Source organism: Perna viridis, chromosome 14, assembly GCF_037379345.1.
Source record: "Perna viridis isolate PV_CMFRI_1.1 ecotype Kerala chromosome 14, ASM3737934v1, whole genome shotgun sequence".
Lineage (NCBI taxonomy): Eukaryota > Metazoa > Mollusca > Bivalvia > Mytilida > Mytilidae > Perna > Perna viridis.
Window position 1 is genome coordinate 6896733 of NC_142458.1, and position 19452 is coordinate 6916184.

Genomic DNA, 19452 nt, shown 5'->3' on the forward strand with positions numbered 1-19452 from the left:
TAAGTTTTGAATTTTGCTACTCAACATTTTAGCCAGAAAAAGATCACCCTATCGTGTGCCAGTTTTTAATTGTTTATATTTTTAAGTTAAATCCTTTGTTCAACTATCCAGTCCTTTTCTCTGGCTTACTCTTAGATAACATGATTTGCACATCTAACTGTCCAAGTCAAAGAAGATTTTCAATTTCCTGAAGTTTTCATCATTTTACTTTTCATGAACAACTGTTGAGATGAATATGAAGTTTCAAGCAGTTGCAGCACTTCCTACTAAATTGAATTTCCAGCTCTTAGAACAGATCGAGTTTTTAGTGTTCAGTGTGATCTTGTTTATGAAATAACCTGCATTACAGTAAAATAGCGCAAGTTTTTGATCATGTTCATCCCTTATGTCTTTTTAACAGTGCCATAGCAAGAACTTGAATGTATTACATTACCAGAGTATTGTTTTTCTTTTTTTTCTGATTTATCTCTTGTTGACATCTATCAAAGAAATGTTCATCAGAGGATTAATATTCATTTTATTATTGGTTCTATTTCATCCCTTTTTTTCTTTTCCATTTTAACCCTAGCCCCAAGATTAAGGATTTGATCCCATTTTAAATTTACCAACATAACCCATTATGAAATAAGCAACATGGATTCCACTGAAGTCAACAGAACACAAGGATTTAAGCTTCTTGAATTACAAGTTCTCTTGGTTTGTTTTGTTCTTGATTTGAAATGAGTTTTTCAGTTGTTGAGCTAGGTTTACTCCAAGGAAGTTGACATCAGACTGCAACAAAAGCCACATATGAAGCCACATACCAAATTTGAAATCAATCAAGTTGGGATAAATGAGACAAAATTTGGATGGACAAATAAGGTGTTTCCAATGTACCACCAATGAATTGAGATGAGGTATAAAATAGCATTGGTAAATTATCAAACCCTAACAGTGTACACGTTTTGTGTGTCAGCTTCGCAATCGTTCGCATATATATAACAACCGACTGTGTATCATAACCTTGTTAACTCGTTAATGCCACAATTCACAACCCACTTTAACAACAAACCATACTAAAACAAGTTGCAGAGAAAACTGACAAAAATTACGAGTTGAAACTGTATGGTCAAAATATAATGATGTTGAACAGGAAGTTGATGTCGCTTTAGTAGTCTGATATCAGATCCCACAATATGGCATACCTCTACATCTATAAAATCGAGTTGCAACTTGCCAGAGAAATATCTGGGGGGTTTATGACAAACAGACAAGTGAGCATAATGACCACTACATTTGATAGAAATAATAAAACAGATTTTAAGATTTTTTTTATTTGTCCTGCCTTTCCTCACATCACAGTTTATTTCCCTTTCTTGGTCTTGATCTTCCTCAAGTAGAATTCCAATTCTTTTCCCTCAAGGATATATCCGTCAGCACGTCCACATTTACCAGGTCGAGAAGCTAATTTGGCTGTAATAGAGAAAAAGACATTCAATATTATTGTGTACATACAATACTAGGTTTTAAAACAACATGAAATTTTCTCAATGCAAGTCTTCTGAATAGATAGATTCAAAATTTCTTCCAAACCTTAAAGAATATTTCCATTCACTCATGGGACAAAATGCTTTGCATTCAGAATATATTAAAAGAAAATTTGTACTAAACATTTGGCCAAAATCTTGTTCTCAAGATGTCTGCCAGTGCTTCAACTAGTGATGATCCTAAATTTTCCATTTTGAAAGTATATTTAAACTACTGTCAGCATAGTAAAAAATTAGTCAGGAACCATGGATTGAAACTTTTCAGAAAGTTATAAAGTTACTCAGAAATAATAATCATCACTGTCACTTAGGACTCGAAGCGAGCTGGGATTATAATTTACATCATTGTAACTTGTCAGATGAATATTAATACATGTAAAATGTCACTTCTAGTATTCCTACTAAAAAAATCTACACTTAGAATTATCTATCTTAATATAAATCAAATTGGTTCTGATGATCTAAATATTTTTTTCCCTGTTTATTAGAATCCAGGTCTAGGATAACTGGGAAGAGTGCAAATCACCACAAGTGCTGTACGTAGTTAAATACTGCTGACTAAAAGGAACTAAATGGTAAAGAAGCCCAAAAGTGGAAAATTAAAATTAAGGATCAGATATATAGGTCCCCAAAAAAATTAAGCACAATGGCAGAAAAGGAGTCTTCAGAACAAAAATTTGAAAGATTTCCTAACATAACAACATACGAAATGTCAGACTAAAATTATAGGGACCATGCAGCTTCCCGACTGCTATAACAGGGGTTATGAAGCTCTCTTTCTTCAGGAGCATTTTAACTGAAAACACACCCAGAGGCAACTACCTTCAAAAACATTCTAATCAACCAAAATCATAACACTACAGAGGTAAATGTGTCAATGTCGACAATTCAAAATAACCAAATATTCCGTCAAGAACTATTTATGAGAGTATGTTACTCAGAAATAATAATCATCACTGTCACTTTGGACTCGAAGCGAGCTGGGATTATAATTTACATCATTGTAACACAGGATGCTTAGTACTGGAAATTTGCATGGATTCGTAAATTCTACAGGCAAACAATTAAGAACTCTATACAAGATTGGATTATAATTTACATCATGATTTCAGTTAACAATTCGAACATCAAAGATTCTAAATTTATAGTGAAGTTCCAGTAAATGACTGTTATATGTAAGCACATTTTTTTTAATTTTCAACAGTGATCAAATTTAAGGGGAAATACTTGCTAATTGTAAGCTGAAATTCAATTTTGCTAGTAAAAATTATTTCTACCTGCTAAAATTTGCTAGTAGAATTCTATATGTCATATTGATAAAGTCCAAAAATAACCCAAAAAAAACTTAAAAATTTAGCGAGTGTAAATTTTCTATTGTAGCAAGATAACAAAAGAAATCTGGAGACCACACGTTTATCTGTCAATCTTTCAAATAAATTTCTTCAAATGATTTGCAAAAAAAAATTCTCAGTGTAACTATGACAACCATATCACTGAAAACAGTTACGCTGCTGTCAAAACGACGTCACAGCACTGATTTCTGGGTCAGAGTTGTATCATCATCGTAAAAGCAGCATATTTTAAGTAATCCGTGGTTTACCTTTATTGTCCTTTTTTTTTTCATTTTTGTGACTAAAACATCGATTTATTGTTTGACAAAAGAATACATCTATTAACAAAACATTATTTGAAAGATTCTTTTCGAGAGTTATCCAAAGAGTGGACAGAGTAAGACAATCTGATAGCAGTTTTCTAATTTACAAGTCTGTCCCAACCTGTCAGTCGCAAAACATAATCGACAGAATTTCGGGAAGAACAAAAATCCTCAGTAGATCATTTTTAATTAAATACCTTCAATGAACAGAAAATAAAATTGAAAATCTGTCAACTTTACAAATGCACCAAAGTCAGTTGCTAAATGTAATTAGGATACTGAAATCTACTAGCTTGTATTTTGTTAAGACTTCATCAAATCTTCCAGCAAATAAATTTACACATTAAATTGCTTATATTTATGTACTAGGTATATCCTCACTCATACAGAAGTTGATAACTGAGAGCAACCAAAGCCAATTACAACGAATGCCCCATCTACCAAATTTGAAATAAACCCTTCTGTTGGAAGCAGAAACAGGGACTGAGCTCAGACAGACGGACAGAATCAAAGACACATACAAGACAATTAAAAAACACCATCAACTCATTGAGTGGGGTATAATATAGTGGACAATCATTGTTTGACCTCTACACATATTTGTGGGGTACACCTCAGGTAAAATATCATTTCCTGCAGATTTCAGATTGGTGATCAATGTCTTTTTCAAACTTCAAAAAAAATTCATTTTAAGCATCATCAGGGTAACTATGACAACCTAGTCATTGAAAGCAGTTACGCTGCTGTCAGAACGACGTTACAGCACTACTTTCTGGGTCGAAATTTTCATCATCACTTGATGCTTAAAGAACTATTGGTTCAGACATCTTGAAGGAAATTTATTTTATGAGTATTATGAATTCTTAAGCCGGTACAGACATATCATGTAAAAATCTTTAAAATCATTTTATACCAGGGTTAATCTTAAGAGATTCCCCTTTAAACAAATGCATTTCATTGTGCGTACACATAGATTCAGACACAAAGCTATCAAAATAAAATATCTACTAGTATTCACATACCTAAAACACGACCTGCACTGAATTCATCATCAAGAGCTTGATCAACTTTAGCAGTCTTCTGTCTTTCTTCATATTTTCTTTTTAACCTCTTGGAACCTTTTTCTAATTTGTTTAAAACAGTTTCTTCAGCTTCACTCTGGAAAAGAGAAATAAAATGTTACCTTGACCGAGTTTATTACTGGATGCTCAAAAAAAAAAACATAGCTAGATACCTAATCAGAGGTAGAACTCTGGAAAGTATACTGTAAAAATACTTTAATTCATGGATACTAATTTTCGTGGATTAGGGAGGAAACACAAATTCGTGGTTTTGAAGTTTTCTACATGTATATAAACATCAATGGAAATCTCCTTTTCGTTGGGAACCAAATTTCTTATTTTGGTCTACTCACAAAATTCAAGAAAATTGGTACCCCACGAAAAATAGTACTTCCATATGAACACTACAGTTGATTCAACTCTGAGTTCTGATTGAAAAGAATTTTTTTTACACAGCAAGTCGAAGTAATCAGACATAAAATCTGTCATAACACAGTTATTTTTCATTGTCTAAAATTAAAAATCTAAACCTTATTTTACTTAACATGCTCATTATTTGTTGAAATAAATCACATTAAAAGAGGAAAAATTTGAAGACAGGCAAATTATATAATCTCAATAGACTGTAAGATTCGGTAAAGAAAAAAATTCCAAGAAATCTGTTTTCATTGTTTAATTTAAGATATAAAATTAGACCAACTAGATATCCTCACAAAAACCTGATCGAAGAAGTTGCCTCAGAAATTGTTCAATGCATCAAGACTCAGCCGAAAGATGGTGATAGATGTTTCATTCATCATTGACACTTCTTACAAGGATTCAAATGAAAATCACTCCAAATTAATAAAAAACAATTATGTTTGGTTACATTGACAGCAAATGCTATACATCAATTTCTATGAAAAAAGTCGATGACTTCATTAAATGTCCAAAATAAAATTCCGAATTTTTGAGAGAGGTTAGCTGGATTTGCAGTCTCTTAACTGGTTCATAATAACCATATACTTGCCTGTGAAGTATATGTTTCCTTACCTTATTCTTGAGAAGTTGTAACAATGTTCATTTCTATTTTTTTTAGATGCATCATAAAGGTCTTGAAATTCACAGGTTAGTAACAACAAGCATTCTGAGTGTATTGCAAAACAATACATAGTCCCCTACCCATGTTTATATCACTGACCCAAATACTACCTTGGATCATCAAGTATAAATGACAAACTGAGGAAACGTCCTTGATTTTGAACAGAAGAAGGGATATGGACAAAGACACGAAAGATGTTCAAATCCATTTAACAGATACTGATTTGCAAAGTTTTATGCATCGAAAATAGGACAGATTAGGTTTCAAATAACTATTGACCTGTCAAAAAAAAAAAAAAAAAAAAAAAAAAAAAACCAACACAATATCTGAAGTCTAAAACTGGAAGTTAGCAACTTTGGAAAAAATCAGAAAAGTAGAACGAAATGTAAACTTGATCAGTAACTCATCAGGTTAGAGTCAAGTAATCAGAAAATCAGCTCAATATCTGCAAGCGTTTGGAAAAAAGGTGCTGAAAACTTAAACTTAAAATTTTGGTAAATTTTCAAAGTTCAAAGGCCATAACTCTGACAAAAATCAGTGAAACCTAACGAAACGCAAACTTGATCTGTAACACATCAAGGTTGACTCACATACCAAAAATCAGCTTAATACCTGCAAGCGTTATGAAAAAAGTGCGGAAATCTTCAATTTTTTTCCAGACTGACGAGCGGACAGACAGAGTGCAAATCTAAAGTCCCCTTCGGCTAAAGCCCGTAGGTCACTTACAATAAGAAATGCCAGAAAAATAGAAGACAACCTCTACCACTGTATGATTCAACCCTACCCTGTGGATAACTTTAAATAGACATTTAGTTACATTACAAGTAAACATTTCATTGCTAATTTTATCTAGCTTTTCCAATGACCCAAGGACCTTCTGAATGACTGACATGGTACCATCAGAAATAATAAATACATCAAGACTCAGCCGAAAGATGCTGATTAATGTTAATTCATCATAGGTACATTTGTACTTTTTGTAGTCAAATGTTCAACACTATTTGAGTTTGAACAGAATTATTATATCAAGAACCTCCTCACCGCTTACATTCAAACCTGATTTTACAAGGTCAACAAACAAAGCAGAAATTGGCGAAATCAATAGTAAATATACATTTAAAAAAAAAGAGTCATAACGGTAAAATCTGGATTTGAAAAAGCAGAAGAAAATCAGACTGTATATTTGGAAAAGTCTTCAAAAAATGTGACGGCCAGCCAGCCAGACCTATCTTTACTGAACTGTTTTGATTGCCATTAAAAAAAAAAGCACAAATACAAAGAAAGTGCCTTCCCCCATTCCTCATATGTTTTACTGAAACAGACTTAAGTTATACATGTATTTTAACTTATCCTTGAATATTTCCTATGACAAAGGTATTTCAACATTGATGCATACTAATAGGTCAATATTTGATACTAATTGATGACCCCATGAAAGTATTGTGCTTTTAATTATCTTACAAATTTGGTCCCAAATAGCAATTTCTGTATTATTTAGGCATTTGTTTTTAAGGGTTTTCTTCAAAACAAATATGTGTGGTAAAGCAGGTAGGTCGATCAAATTTCTGGCAATGATTTTTGGAAAGAAGTAGACAAAAATTAGAGAGGCTATTTTACTCTTGTAACATATAGCTGCATTCCTGGCCTGAGAAAAGATTGGTGATAAAAAAGTACCATCAGGTTTATAAGATACATCAAGACTCAGTCGAAAGATGGTGATTGATGTTAATTCATCACAGGTACTGATTATAATATTGGAATTCAACAGGAAGCCATTGAAAGTCTACAACTCCAGTGTTCTAGGATTCCTATTTCCCCGTTACCCAGGGCAAGTGAAAATTGGGTCAGGGAAAGTTAGGTACTTAAATACACTTTCCCGTGGCAAGTTGAAAACTTCATTTGCTGTAAGGGTTTGTTTAGTTAGGAAAGCAGTCATTGACTGTGGGAAAGTTGCTTTTATATGAATTTTTCCCGAGGAAACATCAATTTCTGAAAAATCCTAGAACACTGAACACTACATCATGTTTCCTTATTTCACTAACAAACAGGCATATACCAGAGGCAACAAAATATAATGACTGTTAAATGGTAAGGCTAAAAAAATGCATGTCTGTTTGCAGCAGCCCAACCAACCACTCAAAACCCCAGACCTGGATTTCTTTCTCTTTAAATTCCAGAAAAAAATCTTTGACAGTCCAATCCAAATTATAATGGGGTATCTCAATCAAGTGAAGCCGATCATGCCATTATCATTGATAATAAAAAAAAAAAAAACATTCTGACCTACTGACCTGTATATTTTTCCCCAGCAACCGAAAACAGACATCAAATCTGGTTACACAAGAAACAAGTACTATCTTTAAAAAAAAAGACAGCCGACGCAGTAAAATTTCGTTCTTTTTTACTACTAAGTTTCTACATTTCTTTCAACAAAATAACACATGGCACGCAATAATAAAGTTTTTTTCTAATGCAATTCCAAATTTTCTATACAGATTTTTTGAATGCCACTAAGTTGTCAGTATTTGGCCAATCAGGAAAATAACTGTGATCAGGTGACTTGTGTTTCCATATAGAAGAGCGTCCTTAAGGTCAAAGGGTAAAAAGCAAAGCACTACCAACTGCGTCGGAAAAATTGGCAAAATTAAATGCTGATACACTGTAAAATGAGAATATGGATGCGGAATATCAATATGACCTTTTAGAAGTAACTCTAGATTAAGTTTTAAGTCCTACAGGCCAAAGGTTACATACCAATTTGACATTCTTCTTTCTACCTAAAGGTTTAGCGTAGTGAGCTTCATACCACTGTCTGAATGGAGTAGCGTCAACTGATACAATTGCACTTTTGACAAGAGTTTTGGTTCTCACAAGCTCGTTGTTGCTAGCATTGTAAACAACATCAATGATACGAGTCTTCTTGGCAATGCCTGAAAAAAATTGCACAATTGGTCAAACATTTACAGTATATCTAATAAACTATTCCAAAGTCTTACAAAACATAAACTGCAAGATTCACTTAAGAGACTACCATAGATTTCTGCTACCCATGAGTAAGTTTGCCCTGAAAATTAACTTTCCCACAACAGAAATCAATGCAAAATTTACAAATTTTGTACCTTCCACAGATTTAATTACGCTTGCCATAGGAAAACATAAATTTATTCTAGAGTCCTGTTTTGAAATCACTCAGAAATAATAATCTTCAATGTCTTCTGACTCAAAGCGAGCTGGGATTATGCTTTACATCATAGTGACTCACAAACTGAAAAAATCAACTCAAATTAAAAATAACCATATAATACCCTTGATTGGGATAAGAAGGAGCCCATGTGCAATTAATCATGTTTCAGCTGAAAATGTCCCATTTTAAAAATAAATATTTTCTAAGAATGTTAAAGATAGCCTATGACTTTCTGAAGAACACTAGAAATGGCCCATTTTCAAATTTTTAATCCAAATCACAGTAGTACACCAGGTTCTCATACATCCTTGAAACCCGACAACTTAACCATTTTAATCTGAGCATCAACAATATTTATAAAGATTGATTGATTGTTGGGGTTTAATGCCCGAGCAGCAATATTTCAGCTATATTCTGACAATATATTAATATAGAGTTCAAATCCTACAACGTATACTTTTAATTTAACTGTCACTTGAAAATATACATTAGTTTGTACGGCAAAAATCTCAAGTTTTCTAACAAATGGATTTTAATGAGGATCGCAAATCTGAATATAAGGGATAAATTCCCATACATATTCTAGTGTATATTTCTGTATCAAAGTACCATCATAGTGCAATTGGTCATGCCACTCAGAAATAATAATCATCACCGTCACATTGGACTCGAAGCGAGCTGGGATTATAATTTACATCATTGTGACATGATAGCACTTGGAAATAACAAGTACATTAGTGTAGATTTTAGAAAATTTTAGTTTTCATAGGAAATTGCAAAATAAAAATGAATTTTCCCACAGTCAAAAGTCTGCTTTCTGAACTTTAACAAATCCTTTCATAAATTCAAGTTTACTTTTTTCCAAAGGAAATATTGTTCCAAACCGAAGTTTCACTTGCCACAGGCGAAGGAAACATGGAATGCTAAAATAATGCAAGTGTATAACATACAAGTACTAAATCAATCAGTTTCTCAAAATCTTCTCATGGCACCTTTAGCAGGGATAAAGATTAACTTCTTAAGGCCAGTAACCACCTGGGCTACTACTATAAAATCAATTAGCCCAGAAAAAATGTTGGTAACCCAATCTTTTTCTGACAAAATTTTGGTACATAAAAATACTTGTTTGAGGGTATGAACTATTTGTTCATTGTTGAAACCCTCATGCAACATCAAAATGCAGAACAGGAATAAAAGCCCTGTTCCTTGATAATTTTTATTTCTTTAACTGTATTGTGTGATTTGTTGTCACACACATTCACTCATTCACTCCATAGCCTCCCTATTTATATGCATCATGGAAAACCCTAAAATGTGCAATTAAAGTTAAAAATGTGCTTTGGAAAAAATATCTCTTTCAATGAATTAAAATTGTACCAGTTCATATAATTTCAAAATTTTAATACATGAAACAGTAGACTCTTTGAATATTCTAGAGATGAATTTTGTTCAGGTTCTGAACAAATTAATCTCTAGAACATTCAAACAGTCTTGCAAAAACTGAATCCTCCTTTTAATCACTATCACATTCTGACACATTTTATGAAATACTGGATGCAGAAATTAATAAGCAATTCTAAAGATACCAACATCGGTTATGAACGATTTCCGTATTATTAGAACTGGTTACCAATTAGATTTAACTAGGGACACTACGTTTCCGATCAAATGGTATCCAGTTAAAACTCAGACCACAACTTTTGTTCACAATAATTTTTTTTTTTGCAATTCGCCACCTGGGCTTCTAAAATAGAAAAAATGGTTGCCAATGCCCATTTCAGGTTGCCATTGGCGAGAGGGCAATCGTTAATCATTTCCCGTTTAGAAACACATTGTGAGAAAGGGCAGCTTTAATAAGACACATTAAAATTGTTGCTATTACAAAAATGTTTCACTATTCATGGTGCATCAAAAAATGATGTTTGGACTAGGGTCTTCCCCTAAATGAAAATCATCTTTCCACTTGCCTCAAGAATTTGACTGAACAGTCCAGGAGCTTTAAACATTGCATAAAACAGAAATTAAAATGCCTACATGACCTAAGAAATCAAATTACAGATGAAAAAATTTCCCTTCAAATTGCACATCAACTACCAAAGACAGTGTGTCAGGCTATTGTCATTTAATCATTGGAAGACAAACTCTATACCCTGAACATAATCATTTTATGATACAGAGTAATCCATCTATACCCGACATGTATAATGCAAGAAATTTGTGAAGCTCTTCAGATATGCTAAGTTTTATTAACTTCTGAGAAATCAGAAATGTAAGTTCATAATTGGTCCTATACTTTATAAGAGAATCCTTTGCCCACATGATCAGTTCTTTATTTCTAAAAAATCTCCTTAGATGTGACCAGTTTTAACCATGATGAAAAAACTAAAAAGTCACTCAGAAATAATAATCTTCAATGTCGTTTGACTCAAAGCGAGCTGGGATTATGCTTTACATCATAGTGACTCACAAACTGTAAAAATCATTTAAATATCTAATAACCACATAAAATAATTTGATTTGTTTTAATTTGTTGTTTTAAATTAGAACATGATGAAAAGGATCAGTCAACCTCAACCTATAACTCCTAAATGAATTAAGATTTGCACGTAAGGAAATGGTTTAATATGATGGCCTAGACTGCTTCCAATAGAAATTCTTGAAGTTGTTGATTATGGTTACATGAAGTTGACATTACCATTTTCTAACCTACATAAACATGACAGCAGGAAAATGTATGTTCCAGTCTAATCCATAATGTAAGATAGAGGATACAGGTGGGAAAATTGAATTCTTATCCCCAGTTTAAAGAAGTATAACGACTCGGTATATACTGCACTGAAGAATTCAGTAGTTTGCACTTTTATCAATTTGTTAATTGGTCCAGTTCAGAAAAAAAAAAACCAACAATGAACTCTTCACAAGTGCATTTAGTATTATAATAATATTATCTAGAAATAGGATTGAAAATTAAACTGAAGTAACCAGACCAAATTCAAATGGTATCAAGTATAGATGTCCTTGCATAGTGCTACCTTAACAAATGTTATTGCAAATCATACACACATATTTTTATAATTTTAATATCATGTATCTATGAATCCAAATGCAAAATTTTTCATGATCAACACAGAAATAAAACTCTGATAGATCTTGAACCATCAGATATAAACAAATACATCATCAACTCAGCCGAAAGATGGTGATTAGTATTTAATCATCATTGGTTCACATTACTATGAAGTAGAGACTGAATAATAATAAGACCCAGGGCTTGACATTAAAATTTTAACCAACTTGTGCCTTTGGGCAAGTGCATGACAGATTTGATATTTTTTTGGGGAGAGTTTTATGTTTAAAGTAATAATATTTTTTAGTATTATTAATTTTTTCATTGAAAAAATATGCTTTTAAGCTTTATTATAGCCAAAATTTACTTCGAATGTCACCGTCAAACTCTCAACAGAGATCGAAATGGAAATGCTATCTGATTGGTTCTTTTTCATAGCGGAGCTTTCCGATTGGTAGTTTTTTTATATAACACATGTACCTGTGAAATGGGAAAACCAGATTAAATTGAAAATAGCAGTGCAAGTTGCCAAAGATTCCCGAAGAATAAATCGTTTATAAAAAGAAATTTTCTGAAGATATTTCGAGATAAATATCATTTCTTAAAACTTTTTAAGTTCAAACACCTGGATTTTTTTTACTTTCCTGATTGGGCTAGCACTGAATGACTTTCACCTGTCTGAACGGAATTTTCACTTGACCCAGGCAGTCAGACAACCGTTATTGTCAAGCACTGAGACCATGACAAATATTTCACGCATTTGAGGATGAGAACAGTTCAGTAATCTTATAGACCAGTGTTACGGACCATGCTTTGTATCAGACTAGCCTAATCAAAGATATGAATACAGCGCTTAGATCAAATGGTAAAAAGAGATAATATATGACCTGATATTACCATGTATATGAAAATAAAATGGCAGTAATTGAGGAATTTCATAACTTCATTTGAAGATTTTAGATAACAATACCTACCTTCTGAGCCCCAAGCAAAGTTGCCTTGATCCAGTCGTAGAGCTCTATATTTCTTGTTACCACCCATGGTTCTCACTGTGTGAATTCTCTGAGGTCCCAACTACAATAAATAAAAGTTTACCACTACATTCCTAAGACACCAAGTAATAGTGTAATAGTGTGTGCAACGTAATCCTGCACTTAAAATTTATGTCACACAATTTAACAGGTCGGGAACAACCCCTGAAATAAGGGTAACTGACAAATCGATTATCCATTCTGATTTTGAGTACCTCTCATATGGCGACTATTTACCAATGCAATAATTTCAGGGGTTATTCCTAATCTGTTTGTTAGTTTATGTATCTTACATATTTGGTTTAAGGTTCCCCATATTAATGCACTAACTTTTTTCCTACTCCTTACTTTTTCAGTGTTATGGAGCAATGCACTCAAATTTCTGAAGATTTCCATACACAGGGCTGTAACAAAATACAAAATTTGAACCATCAGATATAAAAATAATACATCATCAATTCAGCCGAAAGATGGTGATTTGTATTTAATCATCATCAGTTCAAATTATATTTTGCAAGCCAGAAACATAAACAAGACAATGAGTTTTGTGCATAGAAATAAATATATTTGCCATCAATTCACGAAATAAAAGTAACTGAATATGTTGTGCTTAAATAACGAATGCCGAAATTCTAAAACTGTACTTTTGTGTTGGCAGCAGGTCTTCCCAACTCAAACTTTCTCTTCTTTCTCATCTGGGTCATACGCCCACCAGTCTTCCTCCTCTTGTGCCATTTATCTCGTGAGATACCTGCAAGAATATTCACATATTAAGAATCAAAAGACTTTAGGTCAGAATTTTACAGTTAAGGCTTTTAAAAATCTATATGTCAAAATGAACAAATACTTTTCCCTAAAATACAAGCAATATTCAAAAATTCAGAATATTGCGAATTACTGTCTGTAAGTGTAAACAGACTTGTGAAAATCGATTTCAATTCGACAATACACAATTGTCAAAATCTGAACATCGCAATATCGCTTGCCAATTAACACGAGTGTTACGGATATGCTAGCGCTGTTGACAATTTTATAATCGCGTTTCATTAAGAAAGAGGTCTATGTTTGTAAATGCATCATGTTGATTGGTAATGTATATGCGGTACTTTAAGTGTTTTCAAGCTTATCCTTTGGCAAACCGTACTAAAAGACCTTTAATACGGTACGATGGAAATAAATTAAACTTAATGTATATCAAAATCTTATTTCAGTTGCCAAACTGATATGATGATGAAGGATTTTATTTTGAGAAAATTTCATATCGTACCCATGATGATGGAGAAACGGAAAAGACCTAATACCGGAAGTGCATAAAATACGTTTGGTTCTGGTGAAGGATATGATCCGATTCCGCAAAATGAGGGCTACAGGCTAAAAACCACTAATTCCACTTCCCATAGGCTTCTATGCTAATTTCACAATATTCAATGGCTTCTCTGGACTTTACCTTAACTTTAACCTGCAGATGACTATATATCAGCATGATTCTACATATGTCAGCTCACAATCCTCAGAATGGCATATGGGGTTAGCAGACTTGCAGTGCAGTACTGGTCACCGGAAGTGAAGGGTCTATAAATAGCATGGGAAATCCTAGTGTTTTCACAAGATAGGGGTATATTTAAAAATCATTATGGAGATTAGGCTTCACATCACAAGAAGCAAAATGCACCTATAAAATGTACAGAAATGTTTTTCCTTTCAGAAACTGTTTAAATTTTTTAAATAAGATGAGAACTTTTTTCACAGCACTATGAGGAACAGGGGTAATTTTTGCGTAGGACTATTTTTGCGTACGTTCCGAATGCTCATTGGTTGAATTGGTGGTCTGTAACCTACAGACCTGTTCTCCTTACATAGATCGTACGCGATATTATTAGACTATTGTTTTCTTTGCTTTACAATCAGTTCCACTTTCAATAACGTTATTCTCAAACTCTCGGAGTACTCCTATAAAACATAAAACATGTCATTTTTCGGCTTATAAAAAAACTATATTTTCGTTTCTCGGGGATATCATCAGTGAATAGGAAAAAAACAAGGTGTTGAATCCAGAAACAGTTAAGCGATCTAAATGATTGCGTCACAGTCACGCTGCGACTAACATGAGCACGCAACCATAGACTTGTTTATATAATTATAGGTCTGTGACATAACCTAGACCGCACTTTGGACTTTCGTTGTATCTTATTTTGTTATGGCTTGACATAGATATGTAAACATCTGCACATGACGATATATCAAAATGCGACAAATTCAAAGACATCAAATGTATAGGCTTTATAAATGCACAGAGAAAATGAATTGACCCACGATTGTTTGAGGTTTTGCTGTTTGTTGTTTTTTTTTCGGGTTTTGGCTTTGGTTTTGTGCTTTCACATTGTGTTTGTTTTCGTCTTGCCTTGTTTTGTTGATGTTGTTTTAGGGGTTCAAAAGGGGACGTTTAGCCATCGCTTGATAGAAAAACTAGAAGTCAGGATTTTTTTTTTTTTTTGTTTTTCTCTTTTATTAATGCATCCTTAATTGTTTTACTAATTTCCTTTTCTATTTATCATTTCATGTTTCCATCTGGGGTTTATTTAAATGTTAATGATGGGATGTTGACTTAACATATCTTAGCAATATATAACTGTTTCTTAAATCTTAATAAATCTTTTGTAGATAAAATACTTAATGTTTTGATATTATGAATTGAGTACAGTATTCAAAGAACCAACATAAGTCGATCACCAATACAAAAACAAAAAAATAAATAATTATAATGATTTATCTAGTGTCGAATCTGATCAAGGGGATATATCGTTAGAAAATTTGTTAATTTCGTACGAAATTTTGACAATAATGAGCAAATAATAGTCGGAACCCCATTTTCAAAATCTGTGGACCCTGCTCTGATTTATCAGTGGTTTATATACAAATATGTTTAATACCCAACAATGCATTTTTCGACTGTGGAGGGCTTGTATTGGTATTCAAGGTCGTTAAAAACCCCCATGCAATCAATCATCACCACAATCCACTTTCGACCGTAAGAGGCCCGTTTTGGTATTCAAGGTCGTTAAAACCCCTAATCAGTCATCATCACAATGCATTTTCGACCGTGGAAGGCCCGTTTTCGTATTCAAGGTCGTTAAAACCCCTAATCAGTCATCATCACAATGCATTTTCGGCCGTAAGGGGCCTGTATTGGTATTCAAGGTCGTTAAAACCCCCAATCAGTCATGATTACAATGCATTTTCGGCCGTAAGAGGCCTGTATTGGTATTCAAGGTCGTTGAAAACCCCAATCAATCATCATCACAGTGCACTTTTGCACTACCCCGGGAGGGAATTGCGGGAGATTATTTAACTTTCAGTTGTCACTGAGCTTTTATATTGTTTGCTTTTGTTTAGGGTTAATGACGCAATTTTCTCCTCGACTTGTTTTATGTGTAGGAATACCTGCAATCAAACGTGAAACTTGAAATCTAATCGAGACAACATTTCCAAAATATTTGAAAAAAACCTCTTTTTAATTTTGATCATCAGACATTCGCTACACATAATTTGACATATTGTTACTTAAAATAAACAAAGTCCAGCCATTTACAAATTGTTCTCTGTAGAAAAAAAATTAGAATGTCAAATAGAATGACAGTTTCGTCTATTTTTCAATTCATACCCCTTTTCGTGTTAAAGAGTATAATCAAGGGAACCAACTTCTAGCAAAAATCAAGAATGTAATCAGAGGACAGAGACTAGACATGGCAAACCGATACACACAACAAAGAACATAAAGCAACAAAAGTAAATTTCAAATCGGACTCCACTAAAAACTCGGAGCATGGACCAGATGCGCCGGTAGGATAAGCGTCCCCTGCTTTTCTGTAGAAACACCCACCGAGCTGTTCATGTGCAGATGGATACAAGTGCGCCCTCACGATCTGCGAGTTCATGATGATGACCATAAATCTTCTATAGTGATGACTTCAATCTTTTAGAAACATATCTCTGTTCCAAACCTAATTGTAAGAAGTCTAGCACGATACAAAAAGTCTGCATAGTTACGGCAATTTCGATCTGGCATAACCATAACGTATGAGTTATGATATGAGAACTCCATACGCAGGTGCTAAAGTGATGTTGTTACAAACGAAAGGAAGTAGACAATACGGAATGAAAAGTCATCGTTCGTGTCGTTTAGTTTGGTCATTAGTTTTCCTTCACCATCGATCTCCAAGTGTAGGTCAATATATGAGACTGACTTCTTTATCTCAAGTTCTTTGGGGTGGATGCGATGTATGAAATCGCTGAAACTAGAATTGTTAACGGTAATACGCCATCTATATAGCAGAAATTGAGATCAATGGATCTGACTAAACGATGTTCCTTTCTTGGAATAGATTACCTACAAAGTCAACCTCAAAAGAGTGAAAGAATAGTTCAACGAGTAAAGAAACACTTTTCCCATCGGAATGCCGACCGTTTGTCAATAGACATGACACGTACAATAAGAAAATTCTGAAAATGGACGAAACTTGTTAAGAATATAATTCATGACTTAGACAGCCATATCTATTTGCAATGGACATTTCAATGACATATAACTTAATTTTCGAACATTTTCATGAAAACTTTCCTAATCATACACATCAACTGATGCAGATATCAAATCAATAAAGAAGATTTGGAATTATGAATGGTGGGTTTTTGACATGCATTTTCATATATTTTGTCATTTCGCCTAATTCTTCTAAAGACGCGTACTTAATTTGATCATGGACGTATAATACATCCACGATTTGATAAGAACCTGGTCGAGAAAAATATATAATACAAAGGTCAAGAATAAGAGAAATACTTCTTTGACAACAAAACCTTCGTTATAGTATGATCAAACTACCCAGCTTCTGGTAGACCTAGGGTAAGGAACATTACTCTTGAAATCAATGATATATTTGTATCATATTCATTTTCAACAAAGCCTATCAAGCTTTCATTTGAACCAAATTGAAATTAGTTACTTTGATGCTTACATGAATTGGGTGTAAAATGCTGAATACAAACGTTCCAATGATTTGTAAGAGTTGTGTCCCTTATCCATGGTCTACCTCATTAATTGAGAATTTGTTCAAATGTGAAGAGTTCTGTGGTAAAAAGTTTAGTTACAGAATGATTTAAGAGACTTTCTAATCGATGATTTTTTTTAAGAAACCAGATTGATTACACAGCAGTGAACTTCACAGTGAAAAAATTCCTAAAATTTGTAATGCCACAAAAACCTTAACATCATCAGTGGAGTTACCGTTGATTCGAAGTAACGGATATTCTATGACTATCTAGTTATTTTAAACCTTTGTGGTCACCGTCGTGGTCCCCAGATCAGGTATGAACTAAGGGCCAAGATTGTGTATATTTGTGTATATTAAGTAAACAAAGAAATCGAAACCAACAAAGTTTATCCCCCCCCTCAAAAAAATGTGCGTATTTAGGCGGCAGTTAGTTAAGCAATAAATAACGAAAACTCCATTTTATCATTGTTTTACCACGGGCTGGTCATTTATAACGTTATTCAATCCCGAGCGACAAAACGGAGTTTCCGTGATTTATTTCGATTTTAATAGGACAAGTTTCTTTTGAATAGATTCAACCTTTGTGTTGGTCATGTGTTTATCACTTTTTTTTTTACCATGGCTCAGGTCTAAAGAGCTTTGAAGCATGTCATATTAGAATGTTTACACCCCATAATCATGCTAATTGTTGGTCAACAACCTTGTTCTTAACTTTCCTTGTCGCTTCAGATAAACAGTACAACCTTGCACCTGTAATCTGTAACCTTATTTTACTCGAGTGTCCGATGTATGTCAGACACGAATAAAAGATTATTCTGAACCATAGCCCAAAACACCTAAACCTGGTTAAATTACTATTCTTCTTCTCAACATATAGACAACCAAAGCACGAAACTGCGACCACCACACATTCAAACCTACACATTTAGCCTTTCATTGGTTCGGGATAGTGACAGTGACGGATCTTAGTGGCGGATCGGGGGAAGGGGGGGGTCGGTTTGCACCCCTCCTTTTTATTGGAAAATTTGTATTTTTCATGTGTAAAATTGACAAAAAATGTAAATAATGTTATCCCCCCTTTTTTATGAGGTACCCCTGGATCTACACATTTTGAAAGGGGAACCAACTTCCATGACGGGAGGGGCGCTATGGTATTACATATTTATATTTATAAAAAAATGTTTTGTGCCTTTTATACACACATATATGGCAATATAATTTTTGTAATTGTTTTTTTTTTTATTTGCCTTTTGATCATGGGCAATGCAAGACAACGATAGGATAAACCACGTTCCCCTCAATAATAATGCTATATTTCTCTTGAAATATACAAAAGGATTATACACAATATTTTGATATATAATATATATATCGTAGTTTTGTCCTCGTTTTAATCGTTACATAATTATATGCAATTTTATGTTCACAATGTATACATATGTAGACCAAACCTAAAGTGTTGCTTCTACAATCCAACTTCTACAACCATATACTTTTATATTTTGTCTCAATGATGTACCATCATAAGGTGTTTTCCTCGTTTGTTTACCCCGGACTTGACTTTTTATGAGCAACTCGGCGGGTGTTTCTAGAAAAGCAGAGGACGCTTACCCTACCGGTGCACCTGGTCCATGCTCCCAGTTTTAGTGGAGTCCGAGTTGCTCATTTACTTTTGTTACTTTGTATGTATGAATTTAGTTACTTCATGTTCTTTGTTGTGTATGTCTGTTTTCCATGTCTGGTCTTTGTCCCTGGAGTACATTCTTTTGATTACCGCTATAACCTTGGTTCCCTTGA

General features: G+C 33.5%; 1 protein-coding gene and 3 non-coding genes across 4 annotated transcripts; all 4 read right to left on the reverse strand.

Annotated features, from left to right (window-relative positions):
* Positions 1–1297: 1297 nt before the first annotated feature.
* Positions 1298–13961, reverse strand: LOC148597962 (small ribosomal subunit protein eS8-like). The gene is made up of 6 exons (XM_088562619.1): positions 13872–13961; positions 13249–13355; positions 12548–12647; positions 8077–8252; positions 4203–4338; positions 1298–1452 (listed from the first exon to the last, which is right to left on the reverse strand). Exons 1-6 carry the CDS (start codon positions 13873–13875, stop codon positions 1343–1345), a joined length of 633 nt encoding a protein of 210 aa, XP_088418745.1. The 5' UTR covers positions 13876–13961; the 3' UTR covers positions 1298–1342.
* On the reverse strand, positions 6213–6290 carry LOC148597963 (small nucleolar RNA SNORD51). The gene has a single exon (XR_015918777.1). It is a non-coding gene; the product is annotated as a small nucleolar RNA SNORD51 (small nucleolar RNA).
* Positions 11657–11735, reverse strand: LOC148597964 (small nucleolar RNA SNORD51). Its single transcript, XR_015918779.1, has one exon. It is a non-coding gene; the product is annotated as a small nucleolar RNA SNORD51 (small nucleolar RNA).
* On the reverse strand, positions 13028–13107 carry LOC148597965 (small nucleolar RNA SNORD51). Its single transcript, XR_015918780.1, has one exon. It is a non-coding gene; the product is annotated as a small nucleolar RNA SNORD51 (small nucleolar RNA).
* Positions 13962–19452: the final 5491 nt, after the last annotated feature.

Coding starts and splice junctions, on each gene's coding strand:
- LOC148597962 (XM_088562619.1), bottom strand. Junction 4,339..8,076: donor GAAAGAAGAATGTCAAATTG/GTATGTAACCTT, acceptor TCTCTTTTCCAG/AGTGAAGCTGAAGAAACTGT. Junction 1,453..4,202: donor CAGTGCAGGTCGTGTTTTAG/GTATGTGAATAC, acceptor TCTCTATTACAG/CCAAATTAGCTTCTCGACCT.